At 39.0% G+C, this 18,433-nt stretch overlaps 1 protein-coding gene across 1 annotated transcript in view; it reads right to left on the reverse strand.

Moving 5' to 3' along the window:
* The window catches only part of LOC145985576 (follicle-stimulating hormone receptor-like), a 193,078-nt gene that overhangs the window by 170,068 nt on the left and 4,577 nt on the right, over nt 1–18,433 (reverse strand). The window contains exon 2 of the mRNA XM_083119646.1: nt 15,210–15,284. Coding sequence (XP_082975772.1) covers nt 15,210–15,284 — 75 coding nt within the window. The remainder of the gene's footprint in view (nt 1–15,209; nt 15,285–18,433) is intronic.

Here is an 18,433-nt window from a genome sequence, read left to right on the forward strand (position 1 = left end):
CCAGTTCAGGTTCATGCTGCTTGTAATGATAAACTTGTTCTGGATTATTTGAGCAATGATTCGGGTGAAGTTCCGCCCTCACACACCAAAGAAAACATTTATCATCTATATTTTGAATGTTCAGCACGGCTTTTTTATTTTTAATATCCACTGGAAGAGGAACGTAGCTGGATGCACGAAGAGGCGAGAATTGGTTCACGTAAACGGTTAACGTGTGAGGACTTCCACATAACGACCATCCCGACCCTTTAGCCTCGAAATCGTCGTGTTTCTTAACCAGCTCATTTGAAAGATCAGAATAAAATTCGTCGAAATTATCGACGTCCGCCAAATGAAGAGCCTGGTTTTTTGTTCGATGATAAAAGACTTGTTGTACCATCGACTTTTTCGTATTCGGAAAATACATCAACGTATACTTTTATGGAATTATTTTCCAATTTATTTTTTAGAATATTTATCACGGATGTTTTCGTTTCACGCAAGAAACTAAGAATGTCGCAGCCTGGTTCCGAAGTAAAAGAGAAATCCTGAATATGACGGTTAAATGCAGATCTAATTGGTTTTCGTTCATCGGATAATTTAACTTGTTTGGAAGTAGAAGCTTCGGTTCCTGGATCATCGATTTTTCTTTTCAATGTTCCTTGTTCGGTCGATGGTTTGCAAATTTTCAGGTGTTTACTTAAATTTGCAATGCTGATCATCTTTCCGCATCGAGCACAAGACTTAGAAGGTAACGAACGATTAATTCTCGAACCTGTTTCGTTACATCTTGCCCTGTGTACCGATATTGTTCCTTGAGATTAGCTTCCCACAAGTAACACATTCAGTTTTATCATTTTTACGATTGAAACTGGTGGTGGATGCCATTGCTTTCTCCAAAATCACAGAAATCAAAAAGTCTAGTATATAGCGATACAATTTTCAGGTATGTTATTTATATAGAATTTCTTGGGTGTGAATACAAAAACGCACGATCAACCCAAAATTCAATGAGATTCTATTTACTAGGAAAAGTACTTAAAATACTTTCAAACTTAAGATAATTGATAGAATATAGCTTAAAAATATGTTAAAGGACAATAGTTGTAATTACGATAGAATTTTCAGGTATGTTATGTATATAGAATTTTACGGGGCGAAATAGAAAACGCACGATCACGTAAAAATTCAATCTGGTCGAAATTACTATGAAAAACCACGTGAAACACCTTTAAACTTGAAATAATAGATGGTATGTAGCTTCAAAGAAAGTTAAATACCTATTTTTTATTTTTTACAAAAACGAGGAGCGCTGCGACAGGACGTCCGTACTCTTCGGCTGCTCTCACGAGACTGACTGATCTGCAGTGTGTGCCGTCTTATATAATAAAAACGCAGACCGTATTGAAAACACCTGTAATAATTAACACAATCAGAAGACGCCACGTTAGAAATGACTCATCACATTACGTCATAACTTGTTGCAACATGTTGTGTAATAGTTTACTCCCTTATAGTTAATACAACGAAGGGCATTAGATATGAGTCATCACAATGTTACGTAATAACTTGTTGCAAAAACGTTGTGCAATATTATATCCTTATAAGTAATACAATTAAGGGGTCATCACAATGTTACGTAATAACTTGTGTTGTAGGCTCCACGTCATCGCCATGTTACGCTCGCCATTGTTTTTTCTTTCTAATTTTCCAAGTCCATTAATTGTTAGGTTACGTAAGATTGTGAGCCTCATTTATTAATTGTTAGGTTAAGTTGTGTCACGTAAGATCGTGAGCCTCGCCATAGTAAATCGAAGGGCTCATACTTTTCTATTTAGAAACGCTCCTTCTACTCTAAAGTAGGTCAAAGCACGTAGAGGCTCTCGTGAAGTTTAGCACGTAATAAAAGAAAAATGCAAAATGCCCCGACAACGTTTCAGCTACTAGGACCTCATTACCATGAGCCTAATCCTAGTAAGCCACATACACACCTGTTCTTCGTATCGCATATGCTAGTAAGTCAGATGACATACTGGGAGAATCACATTTCCCCCAATGATCCCACCACAACAAACGTCGCACATGCTTTAAGAAACATGATCAAGATATTTTATGCTAAATTTACGGCTGCCTGTATGCAGTTATATGCAAATCATTAAAAGAGCGCTTTAATATACAATGATTTCTCCTACCATGTACCCTAACATACAATTTAACATAACAAGTAAAATTTCGATTCGTCTATATATACCCAACAAAACTCAGAAACTGTCATACGCGAGAGCTATATTTTGCAGCAACTATAATTACCCAACACTAGCAACAAGAACAAAAAAAATATATCAATTACTTGTATGCTATTAATTAGTAACTTTAGATAATATTAATTATTAGTTTTCAGTTGTAATTAATTTAAAAAAAAATTAATAACATGTTAGGTGATGATAACCAAGTGCAAAAAGCATTGCATTTTTTTTACACACAAACAAAGCACTACTTAGTTCACAAAACATCTATAACAGATGGTAGATAGTTACATGGTTCTATCACCGAGTTCAGATGTTTACTCATTGATGACTCCGTCGTTGTCGTCTATCAAAAAACTAAGTACCTTGGAAACAGTGAGAGTTATCGAAAAATCTCCCCTTGTCGATTTTTTTTTTGGTGACGTAGAGTACGCGTAGAAAGGTCGGGTTTAATGCGTTGGTCGAGTCTCGGTGTCCTCTGTCCTCCCATACCAAAATAAACATAGGTCGTCATGGAACCAATATTTTTCATCAATCGAAAATTTTCGAAGTCCACAGCGTTAAAAAAAAATCTTAAATTGCAAATATCTCGAAAATGGTAAGAATTATCGAAAAAATATATCGAAAAACACCCCCATCCGGTATCGTTATATAACCCCTGTCGATTTTGGAGGTGTAGAATACGTGTACCAAGTTTTGGTGGTCCTGGGGTCAAGGGGTAAGAAGTTAACTCACCCTCCAAAACTTTGATCACTCGTAACTTTTGAACGAATAGTCGTAGAAAGGTCGGGTTTAGTGCGTTGGTCGAGTCTCGGTGTCCTCTGTTCTCCCATACCAAAATAAACATAGGTCGTCATGGAACCAATTTTTTCATCAATCGAAAATTTTCTAAGTCCACAGCGTTAAAAAAATCTTAAATTGCAAATATCTCGAATTTTTGACAAACAGACAAACAAACAGACATAGGACAAAAAAACCTACAAAGACAGAGACATGGACATAGACATTACACATACACATAGACATAGACATTACACATAGACATAGACATTAGACAACTTAACCTAACTTAACCGGGAACACGAGCCCGGGGACAGGGATATAACCCCGGTAACCTAACTTAACCGGGAACACGAGCCCGGGGACAGGGATAGGACCCCGGGGACACGGGTCCAGGGATAGGGGTAGGACTCCCGGGGACAGGGATAGGACCCCGGGGACAGGGGTCCAGGGACAGGGGGACCCCCGGGGACAGGGGGTCACTCCTCCGTAGCGATGATCGATATTTAGACAGTGAAACAACAAACCCGTCAAACTCGCTCACTCAGGACTCATGAGATCCTTGAATCCCAGCCTGCAGACCAGGAACATGAGCTAAAGTAAGGGGCCATTATTCACACTGAAAAACTACCGACCAGAACCGGGTTCGAACCTATACCACACGCACGATGTCAAGAACTAGTGAACGCCTTAACACGCACGGCTACGGAGGAGGACGGAGAGAGGTCGTGTATAATTGTTCTTTTATGCGTCCACGCAGTGGAAATTCGGACCGAGATTTTTAGCAAAAAGAGAAATTTCGATTAAAAATACCACAATACCGCAACTGCACCACCGCTAATACCACAACTAATTATTATTCTATTATGTCATTTGCTTAGGTGAAGGGAAAAAAATGGTCCAAAAAGAGAAATTTTGCCCCTTGGGAAGGCCCTCATAGTGTGGCAACACTGCGTCCACGTCGCCGGTGGTGACATCTAGTAGCAAACACTAGAAATATTCCCACAGGTATCGTCTGTATGTTCTCGACTGAAATATTAAAACAAACGGAGTCCAATGTAAGTTAGTTCAGTACGTAAAAGATCGCAAATAAAAAAAAATGATAGGTTAAGTTATATCACTGAAAAAAAAATCGTAAGATAGGTTAAGTTATATCACGTAAGATCGTGGCATTCGTACCAAGTACGAGTGGGAAAAATTGAAAATTGTACTAAAACATCGCTAAACGCTAAAACATCGACAAAAAATTGTCAAAATATGTCAAAAACTGATATTCAATTGATAAAAAAAGAGGATACCTACAAAGTATTATTTTGAAACAACTAGTTTATCACTGAAGATCGTAAAAAAAATCGTAAGAAAAAAGGATAGGTTAAGTTATATCACGTAAGATCATGATATACCTACAAGTATGAGGTGGGAAAAAAAAGAAGTGCATTGAAAATTGTACTAAAACATCGCTAAATCGACAAAAAATTGTCAAAATATGTCAAAAACTGATATTCAATTGATAAGAAAAGAGGATACCTACAAAGTATTACTTAGAAACAACACTTTTACACTACTACACTGCAACAGTGGCGTACGAAAGGGGAGTTACGGGGTTTAAACTCCCCCTTGCTCTTGTGAAATATTATGAAAAATGCTCTGAAAAAAATTCAAAATGGCCAATTTATCACAGTCAAATATCTGCGACAATACTATTACTACTACTACTACTACTACTAATAATAATAATAATAATAATAATAATAATAATAATAATTTGAATTATTATTTCCATCCAGCACGGAGAAAAGTACAACATCCCAAACACACGCGTCTTTCAGAATGAATGTCTTGCAAATAAACACAAATTCTTGAAAATAAAATATGAGGGCAACTATGATTTAAAAGAGAAAAAAGTTGTTTTGTATCTGAGTTGCAACAATGTTCAATACACTGGATTACGCAGGATTTTTTTTTCGGGAGGGGCTGGAATAGTAAATGTGGATAGCACATGACTTCGTTTTGGAGGGCAGGATGCATAATATAATATTCCGTATTTTTGGAGCTTTTCAGTCTATTAAAAATTGTATTCAAAGACAAAAATGGTAATCGGGACTCACTTTAAAAGAGGTTTCGCATTTACACATTTTGATTTTTTTAAAGTTGTTAACGGATTTTTATTTTAAATTTCTGATTTTCTAAAAATTTCGGTAGGGGCTGTAACCCCATCAGCCACCCCTCTACGTACTCCAGTGTTCAATGAACATGTATTTTTTTGTGTGTGAACAATGAGAATTAACAAAATAAAGTTCTTGGTTCGTTGTAAGAGGCTACTGTATAGACAAAGGCTAGACGGACAAGAATACAGTCACCAGTCCTCCTTCCCATTGTTTACCGCGGCACGTTTGAAGTCGCTCTTTAAAATCTCTCACGTTGTTGACTAGACAATTATTCAAACTACAATAAGCTTAACTATTGTAAAATGTTTTGTTGGTAAGAACAGCGAGACAATCCAGATGTGAATTATCGGGGACATTTATGCGGGGAAGAAGCCAGAAAAATTCCAACCAATTCCGGGAATCGAACCCGGATCTCCCGCGAGGATGTCAGATTCTTTACGGACTAGACCACCGCGGCTCCTCGGATGAGTTCCATACTTTGATTATTTCAATTTATTTTAATATATTTTCTTGTTTATATGGATTTTCCTCACACTTAAAATGTCCCCTCCTTGACCAGACTATTATTTCGTAACAAAGAAAAAAATGCTCCTAGCATTTGATAAAAAAACGAATGACTAGAAAGTAATTTCGTTCTATTGCTTTCATAAATACTATATTTATGTAGATCTCTACTACTTAATAGTAGTAGTGGTATTAGTAGTATTATTATCAGTAATTCAACTAATTAATTAATTATGAGTATTATTATTTAGTTAAAGTATAATAAAACAATGGTAGTGTGAATTTGGAGAAAGTTAGAGAAATAGCCCCCCCCCCCCGATAGAGTCCTGCGTACGCTACTGCACTGCAGTACCAAGCGTCACTCATGCGACAGGGTAGGTTTGTTCATTCATTATTCCAGTAGTCAGTAAAGTTTGAAATATCTGCCTCAGGTGAGATTGACAGGAGCTGGAAAGAGTCTGTGTCACATTTCTACATCCTTTGATCTACCACCCTCTCCCAGCAGAGCAGAGATAAATTTAGCACTAAATCTGTTAAACGGATTTCTCTGCCTCTACTAATGTGGAGCACTGGATTAACAGAGGAATCATCCGCTCCTTCTACCTGCCCTACGTTTAATGTCATTACGTCACTAGTCGTAAGCTTGTTAGGCAGCTTTTGTTACTGTCGGCAGACTTCAAAGCGTTCCGCTTTCCTGAATCTTTTCATCACCTTCTGAAATTAAGGAGTGCTGCACAGATGGACCTAGAATATATCTATTATGACTACCCTCTTTCCACTGTAAGATAAAGTTGCCTTTGGTCATTTTAGGTTGAAGTTATGATAAAGTTGTATCGTTTGCCCCAATGACTGTGTGAAACTTCATTTCGTGCATCAGTACCTAATTAGACGTCTGACGTCAGAAATTTCGAAACGGGCCAGTACTTCTCGCAAGTCATGTGGTTTTGTTTACATCGACTCCATTCTTGCCGTGGATGCACTATAGTCATGGCTGAAATGCACATCGATTTGCATGTTCAGGAATTCTTCCTTGCGTTACGTCGCTTCTCTGCCTTTGTAGAGTCATCGCGACGGTGAAGGTCGCTGACGATGAGACGAAACTGATAAAAGAACTATTGTAAAGAAACACGCATGATTACAAATCAGCAGCGTTCAACATTACGCTACGTTGAATCGTCGTAAATAATGACATCAAAGCTTTACCTCGTGGTAATGTTGCTGAAAGCGATGAAACGTGAAATCCAAATGCTTTCGGAATGCCAGTGCTAACTTTAATGGCTTCATTTGGGAGAGTATTATGCAGCTGGTGCTGGATCGAAAGGGGGGGGGGGCTAATTTTCGCATGGTGAACATCCACTGTGGGAGTTAAACATTATCCCTATGTCCACTCGAAACAGAAAATACTTTGTAACATAAACATTGTTGTCCAATGTTTCGTGTTGACTTTCTCCAGTAAATATATTCGCCTGCCCTCATGAATTTATGGTGCATCAAACAAACTTTATTTATTATTGTTACCACTTCCTACCACTATAATACAATCCTCTGCCATATTTTTCTAGGCGAAGTTATAGCATACAATCATTCAAGTTTGGTATAATTATTTCAATTTTCTTTTGTATGATGACAAATTAGTTTTGACGTTGTTGATCAACCTCACATGCTTGAGTTGATTCCCTTTTCTGTCGGTTTTGCTAATCGTGAACACCATCACATGCTCTCTGATATTGCTATTGTAGTTGGATATTGTCGCACGCATGTGAAAGGTTTCAATGTTCTTTTAACTGCTCCTGGCATCAATTAAATATGTTCCAGTAATTTGTTCTAAAGTTTTGATCTACATTCAATTATACAAATTTATCTAGTATAGTCCACGTGTTTACTTCATTAACGTCCAAGAACTGAAGAAAGCCGCCTCCACGAACGTGGGTGGGGATAAACAGCGGGCGAGTTGTTTTCGTCCAATCACACTCAACCTTCAGCCAATGGGCAATGGGCGCAGCTATCATTCTGCTCGTCTACTCCACGTGGAGTCTCAGTCACATGACTGCGGATACGCTGTTGCCGTTGTTTGCAAATTCAATGTGGAGACCGTTGGGAAGGTGCTAGTGCGGGGAGGGACAAGGTGGCGTAAAGTAGATGTGGAGAGTAGATGTGTGGCAACACTGTGCGTTGAATGTGATTGTTGCAGCTGGTGGGCGCGCTCCGTGGACTCCAAAGCCAGCCGGACGTTAACGAAGCTAGCGCGTCGACTATACTGTCGTATTATTAACAAATACTTTCCGAACATAAGTTTCATGACTACCAGTACGACTTCTACTGTTGTAACCGTGTCGGTAACAATAACTGGCTGATGATGCTCTGTACTCTGTCCCGAGTATCTCTGGAGCAAGGAAACGAAAACAAGTGTCTGCTCAAGTACGAGGGTCACTATTTATATTTTGAGCCTAACAATGAAAAAACAGGAATTTGGCATTGAAAACTGCTTTATTGTTTTTCGAAGTATTCTCCTTTATGGTCAATACACTTTTGCATTCGTTCGAACCATTTGTCAAAGCAGTTTTTCCAATCTTCTTGAGACACCTCCATAATATGGTTTTTGGACGCATCAACGGCGTCTTCCGCCGACGAAAATCGTTGTTGTCCACGCAATTTATTCTTGACATTCGGGAACAAGAAGAAGTCATTGGGTGCCAAATCAGGACTGTACGGCGGATGACCCATCAATTCGATTTTTTGACTGTTCAGAAAGTCGGTTGTTAGACGAGATGTGTGACAGCTGGCATTGTCTTGATGAAGAATGATCCGACGGCTTTTGTTTGTTTTCCGTATTTGACCGAAGACCTCTGGCAAACAAATTGTTGTGTACCATTCAGAGTTGACCGTTCTACGTTCCTCTAAAGGCACAGTTGCCACATGACCAGTTTTCCCGAAAAAACAGGCGACCATTTGTTTCGATGTGCTTCGAGCGCGAACAACTTTTGTTGGATTGGGTTCATCTTGAAACACCCATACAATAGACTGCTGTTTACGTTCCGGCTCATATGCATATATCCATGATTCGTCACCTGTTACAATCTTATATACGTCTTTTGAAGCACCACGATTATATTTATTGAGCATTTGTTTGCACCAATTGACTCGAGCGTCTTTTTGAGTTTTTGTCAAATTGTGTGGGATCCAACGAGAACATACCTCTCTCACAGCTAAATGATCATGTAATATTTTATATATGTTGGTGGAACTAATGCCTATGGTTGCCTCAATCTCACAGTATGTCACATGACGATCTTGCAGTATTAGGTTTTGCACAGCATCAATGTTTTCTTGAACAACAACTGATTTTGGCCGACCTTCGCGAATCTCGTCGGTGAGCGAATGGCGGCCACGATTAAATTCGTTATACCAGCATTTCACAGTGGCAAAGGATGGGGCTTCATCGCCAAATGTGGAAGTAAGTTGATCTTGATAATCCACGTCGAAAATCGTAAAAAATCATCGCACGAAAATGTTCACGAGTTAATTCCATTTTATTGTTGTCGCGCAATCTCCAAGGCAACATAAACAACACAAATGAAGCTATTGACAAAACATTTGAAGTACGTTATGGTCAGCCAGAGGATTCCGTGCAAACGTCAAATCGCGCCTAACTTCAATCAGTGTTGCCAAGGCTCAAAATATAAATAGTGACCCTCGTAGTGTTGCCAGACGGTTGCCAGGCAGCTCTACCACTTAACACGTGAGAGGGAACGGGATTGCGTGGAGGCGGAGAAGGGACTGCGGTTACCAGCCTTCGTAGCAACGTGTACTGCTTCGCTCTGCCTACTCTTGCTCCACAGATTCCTGGGATGGAGTACAGAAGCGAATTTAAATGAGTCTGTTGAATACAGTAAGCTATTTCGTAGTAACGGAATGGGTTTGAAATGGCTGTGCTTCTCGTTATCCCGAGAAGATATGAAGTTTATCCGCTGAGGGCTCTTAAAAACAAAAACGGATATTGTGCAGCGGTATTGAGATGGATTAGTGCTTACAACATTCAACAGAGCGTGGTTTAAAAAGCAGGTCCGGACATGTCAGTGCTGCGCTCGGACAAGCCTTCCGCTATTGCCTTCGGGTTCCCTCGTTTTGCAGTCTCCAGCACTTGTGCCCGGTTTCAATGTCGATTGGATTGATTGTCCCGTTTCCAGGCAGCGTTAATCCCTCGCTGGAGTGAGCAAACGCAATCCTTCATCAGTGGCTATTCGAGCCTCCATTGCTCCCTGGGGTTTATGAAGCCGGGGGTAAACAGGTACACCCGGTACGTCCGGATTGAGTAGCATTTACAAGCGGCTGTGGGACATGTCACCCCGCCATGTTTTCAATACTTCATTCTCCTCCAAACTTTTAATTATCGAGCTTATAATTTAAAACTTCCCACAGCTCACGTTGTAAACATTTTTTTTAACCCTTAGTCGCCACGCGGGCTGACGAAAGTAAGCCCAGTGTCGCCGAGGCTTTGAGCGGGAAATTTGAATTCGTATACATAATGGAGAAAAATCGTAATAACTCTGGCACTATAGGACCAATCTACTTCGGATAACTTTTGTTTTGCAGGTAATACATCGGTGCATGCAACCATGTAAAATTTTCTCCCCAACCGCGGGGGGGGGGGGGGGGTTACGGGCGGGGCCTGCATCCCCCGAATTTCAATGAAAAAACATAAAAATGTGGAGTTTACCCCCTCTTCTCCAGCTACTTTGGGGAGAAAACCGGAACTTTTGCTTTTTTTTAAAGAATGGACCTTCCGCAACAGAATGAAACTTGATTCATGTTCGTGGGTGCAATACACTTTGAATAATAAGGCAAAACGTAAAACTCTAGCGAATTTTAGCCAATTTGCATATTATTCATAAAATTGTTATAACTGACACTATGGGACCAATCTACTTCGGATAACTTTTGTTTTTCAGGTAATACATCGGTGCATGCAACCATGTAAAATTTGGATGCCCCAAGCGTGGGGGGGGGGTTACGGGCGGGGGCTGCATCCTCCGAATTTCAATGAAGAAATCATAAAAATGTGGAATTTGCCCCCTCTTCTCCAGCTACTTTGGGGAGAAAATCCGAACTTTTGCCTTTTTTCGTTCGCACTTGCATCTTGTGTAGCTACTGTGAATCTATTTCTTCCCTGTTGACTCGGCTCTTTGTGGAAATATGTCCGGAAGGAAACGATTGTGCGTTAGGGAAATCGATGAGCTGTTATATGATACGAACTGTTTATGTTGAGGCCTCTCCTAACAGAGGAGGGAAGGGAGCCTTTGCAATCGTTTGTTTTGTCTATACTTCTGGATAGATGCACGCTTTAGACTCATGCTTCTGGCCTCTGGCTATCGTCAAGCTTCATTGCATTTCTAACATAGAGGCGACAGAAAGCTGACACCGCCAAACCTCATCCAATCCCCTCTCTCCTTGCCCTACCCCCCCCCCGCCACTACTTCAGCTGGATCACCAGGTCTAAACACAAAGAAGAATGTGTGCCTTATCAGTACTAAATCACAGCGTTGGAAGCTTGGAGAAAAACAGCATCGTAAATACCAAGCATTCATTGTGTCTGTCAAGTGTCGAGCCAACACGTGTTTGGGTGAGCCCAAACACGTGACATATTCCGAGAAAGGAGGGGGGGATTTGGAATTTTCGTAAACACATGTTCCCGAACGAACTGTCAGTGTTTCAACCTCAATATACAAATATAAGTGTGACAAACCCTCGATAATTGTACCTAAAGCTGTTTGTAACACATGTGCTACAGATTCTACAAGGGACATACTTTTTTGGTAACATATGTGTTACGTGGGCGGACATACAAACTTGCTTGTGTTGCGACCCTGCGTTAGGAGGTTTATACACACTCTACAGTAGTATGTGAGCTTCAATTTACGTCACAGGTCTGAGTGCCTGTATTTATATGCATCAATTAGTCCATTGCCCATGATTAAGGCGGTGAGTGATAATTTTACCCTCGTCCTCCTCTCTGAGGCAGCTGGGAAGCACTGTTGCCAACTTAGCTCTTTTGGAGCCCGATCTGGCTCTTTCGTTCACTCATTTGATTGTGAACTATGGCACCGCCCCCTGCCCCACTATGATGCCATCACTGGCTCAGGCCCACATAAAAAAAAACTTTTGTCATGAGTACTATACATTTTGCACGCGACGCCCCACCCCCTCTTACCTTCCCAGCTACTTTTTTATAGCGCCGTGGCTGAGGTGAAGATGACTAATATTGTTATCCGGGAATCATTTCTTTTCGATTTCATTCAACCATCACTGGATTATTGAGATGGGTGATGCCGCCAGATCTAGACAGTAAAACCTAACAAAAAAAATGGCATCACTTTAAAATTAACGGTAGCAGTGCCCCGCACCCCTGTGACACCTAAAATTACCCTAGGGTGCACTTTATGCAGCCCTCGATAATCTAGCTCCTTGAAAGTCAACTTTAGCTCCATTTAAGGTCAAATTTAGCTCTTTTATGCGCATCAGGTTTGGCAACGCTGCCAGGATGACCGCAGGAGACAAGGAGAAATGCATTACGCTTATGGGAGCATTATTTTATTCGTTCTTTCGCGAATATCAAACATCCAATGATCTAGGAAAGTACATGGACGAAAAAAGGACACGTTGAATAATTTCTTACTCGTAGGAAAAGTTAAAACTTCCATTTGATTAGTCGTAACTTGAAGTTGAAGTTGATTCTCCATAAGAAATACATGGGATTCTGTAAATACTTATTGATCATTTTTTTTCAAACATTAATAATCGCCTTAGAAAACCACTTGCATCATAGAGAGAAATTCATACTCTTTTCTATAGTCTTTAAGTTTTTTTTAGTAGCAGTGCCCATTGCACAACTGGAGCGAAATTGTCAATCTTCTCCTTAATGGTAGGATGTTGTCACATCTGCGTGAAACATATTTTGTGCCTACCTTGCTTTCTTACATAAGAATCGTATATGATATTGAATATAACGAATACAAATATCACACACAGTGGCATCTTTTCATGCTAATATAACGCAATGCTAATAATGCCAGTAAAATGTTTTGCCTTAAAAACTTCAGGACTTTTTTCTTTCTCACCAGTCACTAGCAATGAAAATGGACACCTAGATCCTGAAATGTTCGCTTCCCTGCAAGGCGTTATGTGTGTTGCCTAACTCTACGGCGATAAGTGGATTTTAATAGAACATTTTCAATGGCAACTTCTACCACTGTCGTAGAGACAACACATATAACGCCTTGCAGGGAAACAAGAATGCCAGGATCTAGGTGTCCAATTTTTATTGACTGTGACTGTACAGTATGCCCATATTAATTCCTCTTGAATCATTTTTTGAGAGCAGCATTTAGGTTGCCTGTGTGTTGAATGAATACAAATTACTATCATTTTCAGTGGCGTAAATAACACCCCCGCGGTGCGGGGGGGTGAGCAGTAGGAATGTTTTCATTTCGGCGTTAAGATATACGTATCTTCAACCAAACATATATTTTTATGCCCCTACAACTGCAAACAGAAAATGTTTGCCCGTCCGTATTTGGATTTTCTAGCAAGAAAATAAACTTTTTCGACTTACTAACAGAAGATGTTGGCTTTCTCGACCAATTGGATTGTTATAAAGTAAAAATATTCTACCATGCTTTAGATATTCAAGTAAATCAAGTAAACAATAGATTCCAGAGTGTGAAATAAATCAAAGAAAGCTTCACCCTTTTTAGTCCCTAAAATTATTCAAAGGTTATTTGAGAAGCACAAAGGCACGAGTGAGATTGGGTGGAGTAGCGCTGTTAAGTATCGAAAGGAGTTCGGGCTCGAAAACTGGACTTGACCAAACTAGCACAAGAATTTGTTTCTATAAAAAAAAACCGCAGATAACTGTTAATGGGCATTTAACAATGTCGTAATTTTTGTAGTATCAGTGCATTTTCAATTTCGTATTTTCATATTTGTAGGCATTAATTAATATTTTAGAAAAGAAGGACTTCATTATTTTTTTTTATTAGCATATTCATTACTACAGTAGAAGATATATCATGGATCAATGGTGTAATTCGAATTGTAACATTGTAGCCTGAAAACCTGGATGGGGGTGCCGTGAAAGCCAGCAACCCTGTTTTATATCTGTGCATGGTGGAAGAGCACAACAGACAAAGAAGTGTTGGACAACGAAGTGATAGGTGCTTATGGAAAGGAAGCAAGTGAAATCGGTTTCTATTTTAATAGTAGACGCAAATCTGAACTTGACAGCAAAGCCAAGTGAATTTCAATTTTTTGATTCGTAAAACAAATAATAATAAAAAATAAAACGTGACTTTTTATGAATGAAAGGTAAGATATGGAATCTTACTCTGTCCCCAGTGCTCGAAAAGAAAATCTCTAGCTGGGGGGATGGATGCCTTGCCCTAGTATGGATCAACATGGCGGAAATACAGTGGGTGCCTATGCAAATTATCCTACTGGAGGGATGTTTAGTGGAAATTTTCTTAACTTCGAGGATAGCAGTTTTGTGATTTATTGATTGATTGAGATGGTGTTTTAAGTCCACTTTATGCACAGTAAGGCTAATCGGGACTAGACCTACAGTTTAAAGTTGGATCCAAACCACTATGTGCCCCCACTGGGTATTGAACCCGGAACCCCTTGATTACAAGGCGACGACGCTACCACTGCGCCATCGGTGAGGCCCTTTTGTGATTTCTATCAACCAGAATGTTGACCGCACAACGAATTAAAGAGGTCTTAAGGAATTTCGACACAAAGAATATTGTGGGTAAGAATCCCAGTTTGTGATTTGTACTAAGAAGGAAAAGTAGTGAATGATGTTAGTGTAATGAAAATTGTGTCCTGAATGTGAAACCTTACCAAAAGCCTTTTCCAAAATGTAAAATCTTCTGTTGAGAGCCAGTATTCCCAAAACATATGTCGTTGTACTAGTATCAAGTTACACGACGGAAGTGAAGAAATTTGATGTCTGTTGACAAGAATAAAGGCTACAAATCAGTTTAAAATTTGATAAAGTGCTGATTTAGTGAAGGTGGTGATAGAAAAAAAAAAAACAGGAGATTACGAGATCTATATGGTCTCTTGCATGGACGTTTATTGGACTCACCAATGTGATTGCTCATCTGTTGAGAAATGCCAATTGTGTTACGTTTTTTAAGCCGAAAATAATAAGGATTTCCTGCATACTATATTATTGTTTATCGATGAGAATGGTTTCGGAGTATATTTTGTTCGTTTTTCGGTAAGAGAGTATGCTCATTGAATTCCCAATGCTTAATGTTCCGTTTCTAATGCAGAAACTTGAATAAAACAAAGCGAATGAAAGAAAAAGCAATTGAATATAGAGTACACACCAGTAACCCAGTTTTGCATGAAAAATATATTTCTACATATTGAGTTGTTGTTGGAATAACAAAGAAAAATTACATCTCCCTTTATTGTGTTAAGCAGAATTAATAGGGTATCAAAGCTATTAGACTTAACTTTTTATACTTACATGTCCCGAAGAGAGTCTCTGTATGGTTTGAAGGAATCTGCTTCCAAGACCTCTATTCCAGCATCTGCAATGGTCCTGGGGGGAAAAAAGAAATCAACCGGATTTTATTTCAAATCGCATTTCATATGCAACTTCTAAATGTAATTTTATATGTATGTATGTATGTATGTATGGACACACACACACACACACACACCCTAAATGCTACACTCCTAGCAGACTATTTCCCACCTATGTCAAGCAATACAGTCTTGCAGTGGCGTGGTGGACATTAATAATAATGCTTGAACATTTGATTTCATGTAATCATTCATCGTCGCGAATGGCTAAAATACGCAGAAATGGACGTGAGAAAGAGAGAGAGAGAGAGAGAGAGTTTTATGAAGGGAGAGACATAGGAAAAGAGAGGAAGAAAAAAGTACAATAAGCAAAATACAGAAGTGCTGTCAACTTTACCCTTTTTCTCTCTATTGTGTTTTTTTAAAAAGTAAAGCGAGTGTACAGCCGAAGGCAAAGATAATACTTGGCAGTTGCACAGAAACGTTTTTACATAATTTTTGAATGTATTTGATTGATTGATTGATTGATTTGTTGTTTAATGTCCACTTTATGCACATTAAGGCTAATTGGGACTGGACCTACAGTTTCAAGTGGGATCCGAACCACTATGTGCCGTGCCTCCACCGAGGATTGAACCCGGGACCACTTGGTTACAAGGCGACGACGCTACCACTGCGCCATCGGGGAGGCCCTGAATGTTTTTGAGTGTGGGTATAAAATATAATATATGGGCCATTCCATTTTAGAACAGGCCACATACTTCTGAATTTTTTAAATAAAATTTTCATAATCTTGTTCTGTAACAGAAAAAAAACAATATTTGAATTATTTGGAACAGGAAGATAATGTACACGAAACATTTTGCATTTAGCTACTAAAAAGGAGATTCAGTGAACGGCAGCATCTATCAGCATGTTCATTCAGTCTGTTTCCAAGTTCAATAATGGAAACAAAGATGTCAGTAAGCAGAGAAAATTGTCTAATACAGCGTCAGCATAATTCGATTCCTTAAAAGAACGTAGAATATCAAATAGAGAAGAATAGAAATATCGATGGACGATTTGCCGATTGTATAAACATGTTAGTTGACTTGGTTTTGGTCATATCATTATCCAACTGGTAATATGTCAATATATCATCACTGTTCCACCTGTCATGCAAATTAAATACTTGTCAGTTTCCATAATTCATTATTAGCATTGCCAACTTTTCCATTGATACGAGCATCTGTCCAATTTATGAGCCACGATCTGCACTTTCCTGTCATTTCCAATGCGTAGCAGCCTACTATTCGCTCCGTTAGACTGCACTAATGGAACAGAAATGCAAACACGTCAAGTTGCCTGCTATTCACATTGTTCACCTGTTTGCACTTATGCGCTTTGCAAATTAATTTTCCACATTTCGAATTGGACACTGAGTGGAAAATTCTGGATCGCTAAACGAAAGCAGTCTAGACGTATTCATAACGTTTTTGAGCCACTTTGTGGGGAAGTGAATCTGCTAATTAACAACATCAAAGCTAATATACACATTGCTCGGATTACACATTACTTCCTCTGCGGCAGAGAGGTATGACTTTCCAAACAGATATCAAAAGCCATAGTGTGGGGTTTTATTTCAAAGTTTATTTCTAATGTATTTGTTCTTTTTACCGAAGTTTCTCCACCTACTTCAGTTATGGTTATTTTATGAAACTTTTCTACATATAGGGTTTTAATTCAATGCTTCTTTCTAATGTATTTGGATATATACCATAGTTTCTCCACCCACTTAAATTCTGGTTATCTTACAAACCTTTTATACATATTTGGGTTTTAATTCAATGCTTCTTTCTAATGTATTTGTATATTTACCATAGTTTCCACACCTACTTCAATTCTGGATATTTTACAAAGCTTTTATACATATTGGGTTTTAATTCAATGCTTCTTTCTAATGTATTTGGATATTTACCATAGTTTCCCCACCTACTTCAATTCTGGATATTTTACAAAGCTTTTATACATATTGGGTTTAAATTCAATGCTTCTTGCTAATGTGTTTGGAAATTTACCATACTTTCTCCAACTACTTCAATTCTCGTTATTTTACAAAGCTTTTATACATATGAGGTTTTTAATTCAAAGCTTCTTTCTAATTTATTTGGATATTTACCATAGTTTCTCCACCTACTTCAATTCTGGTTAGTTTACAACACTTCTAACTATTGCGTTCATTGCAACGATGAGGATGGATGGCGAGGGGATAAAAGTGGTGATTGGGGAAGCATAATGGTACATCCATGCCTTTCTCGGGAATGAAACATAGGATCCGTGGTTTTGTGGACAGCCTTAGAAGTGGAGAGGTTAGCGTAGTGTGCTACGAAGCTAGGTTAGAAGCACACTACGCTAACCACTCCGCTTCTGAAGTTCTCCGGCCTTATTGTGCGTCTGTGGTTGCATTGATATTATTACAGGGCTGAAAGAGTCTAAAACAACCCTAAACAAGATCCAGCATACACGCAGAATCCAACGTATGTCCATTGACTCATATGTTGACTCTACATAAACTGCTATTGATGCACTTTATGGGCACACACACAACAATGCATGAGAGGGTGCTTTTATGAGCTGTTGATCCATGTGATGCCTTAGAAATGTATCTACTGAACAGATCAGACACGATTATTTCACTGCATTGTGTCAATTTATGCATGATGCATCAAATGAAACTATATTTGAAGTAAGTCTTGATACTTTCCTGGCAACGAATGAAGAAAAGAGTCTCTCGGGCTATCGACTAAGTGAGTTGTTTTTCATCTGCATGGTAGAACACGATGCGATTCATTCCATAGAATTCAAGGAACAACATAAGAAAGAGTACTACACAAGAAACAAATTGGAAACAGAAAAAAAATCACAAAAGCAACATTCACACCAATGGTTCGAAACCTATAAGTCACCACAGTATACGATTGAAGCAAATTACGGTCTCCTGCAGATAGTAGAAATAGTAACTTAAATGGAACAAAAAATAGTGTAGAGTTCTGGAAGGAGGAAGGTTCCGTGGAGTACTTGGTTGACGCGTCAGGATTTATAAGTAGTGAAATCACCAGCAAAAATAAATTGGTCACCTGAAGACGATAGAACATATGTTCTAGCGAAAAGCAGTATTATAATAAG

The sequence above is a fragment of the Lepisma saccharinum genome, chromosome 3 (genome assembly GCF_977018435.1).
Source record: "Lepisma saccharinum chromosome 3, izLepSacc3.1, whole genome shotgun sequence".
Taxonomy (NCBI): domain Eukaryota; kingdom Metazoa; phylum Arthropoda; class Insecta; order Zygentoma; family Lepismatidae; genus Lepisma; species Lepisma saccharinum.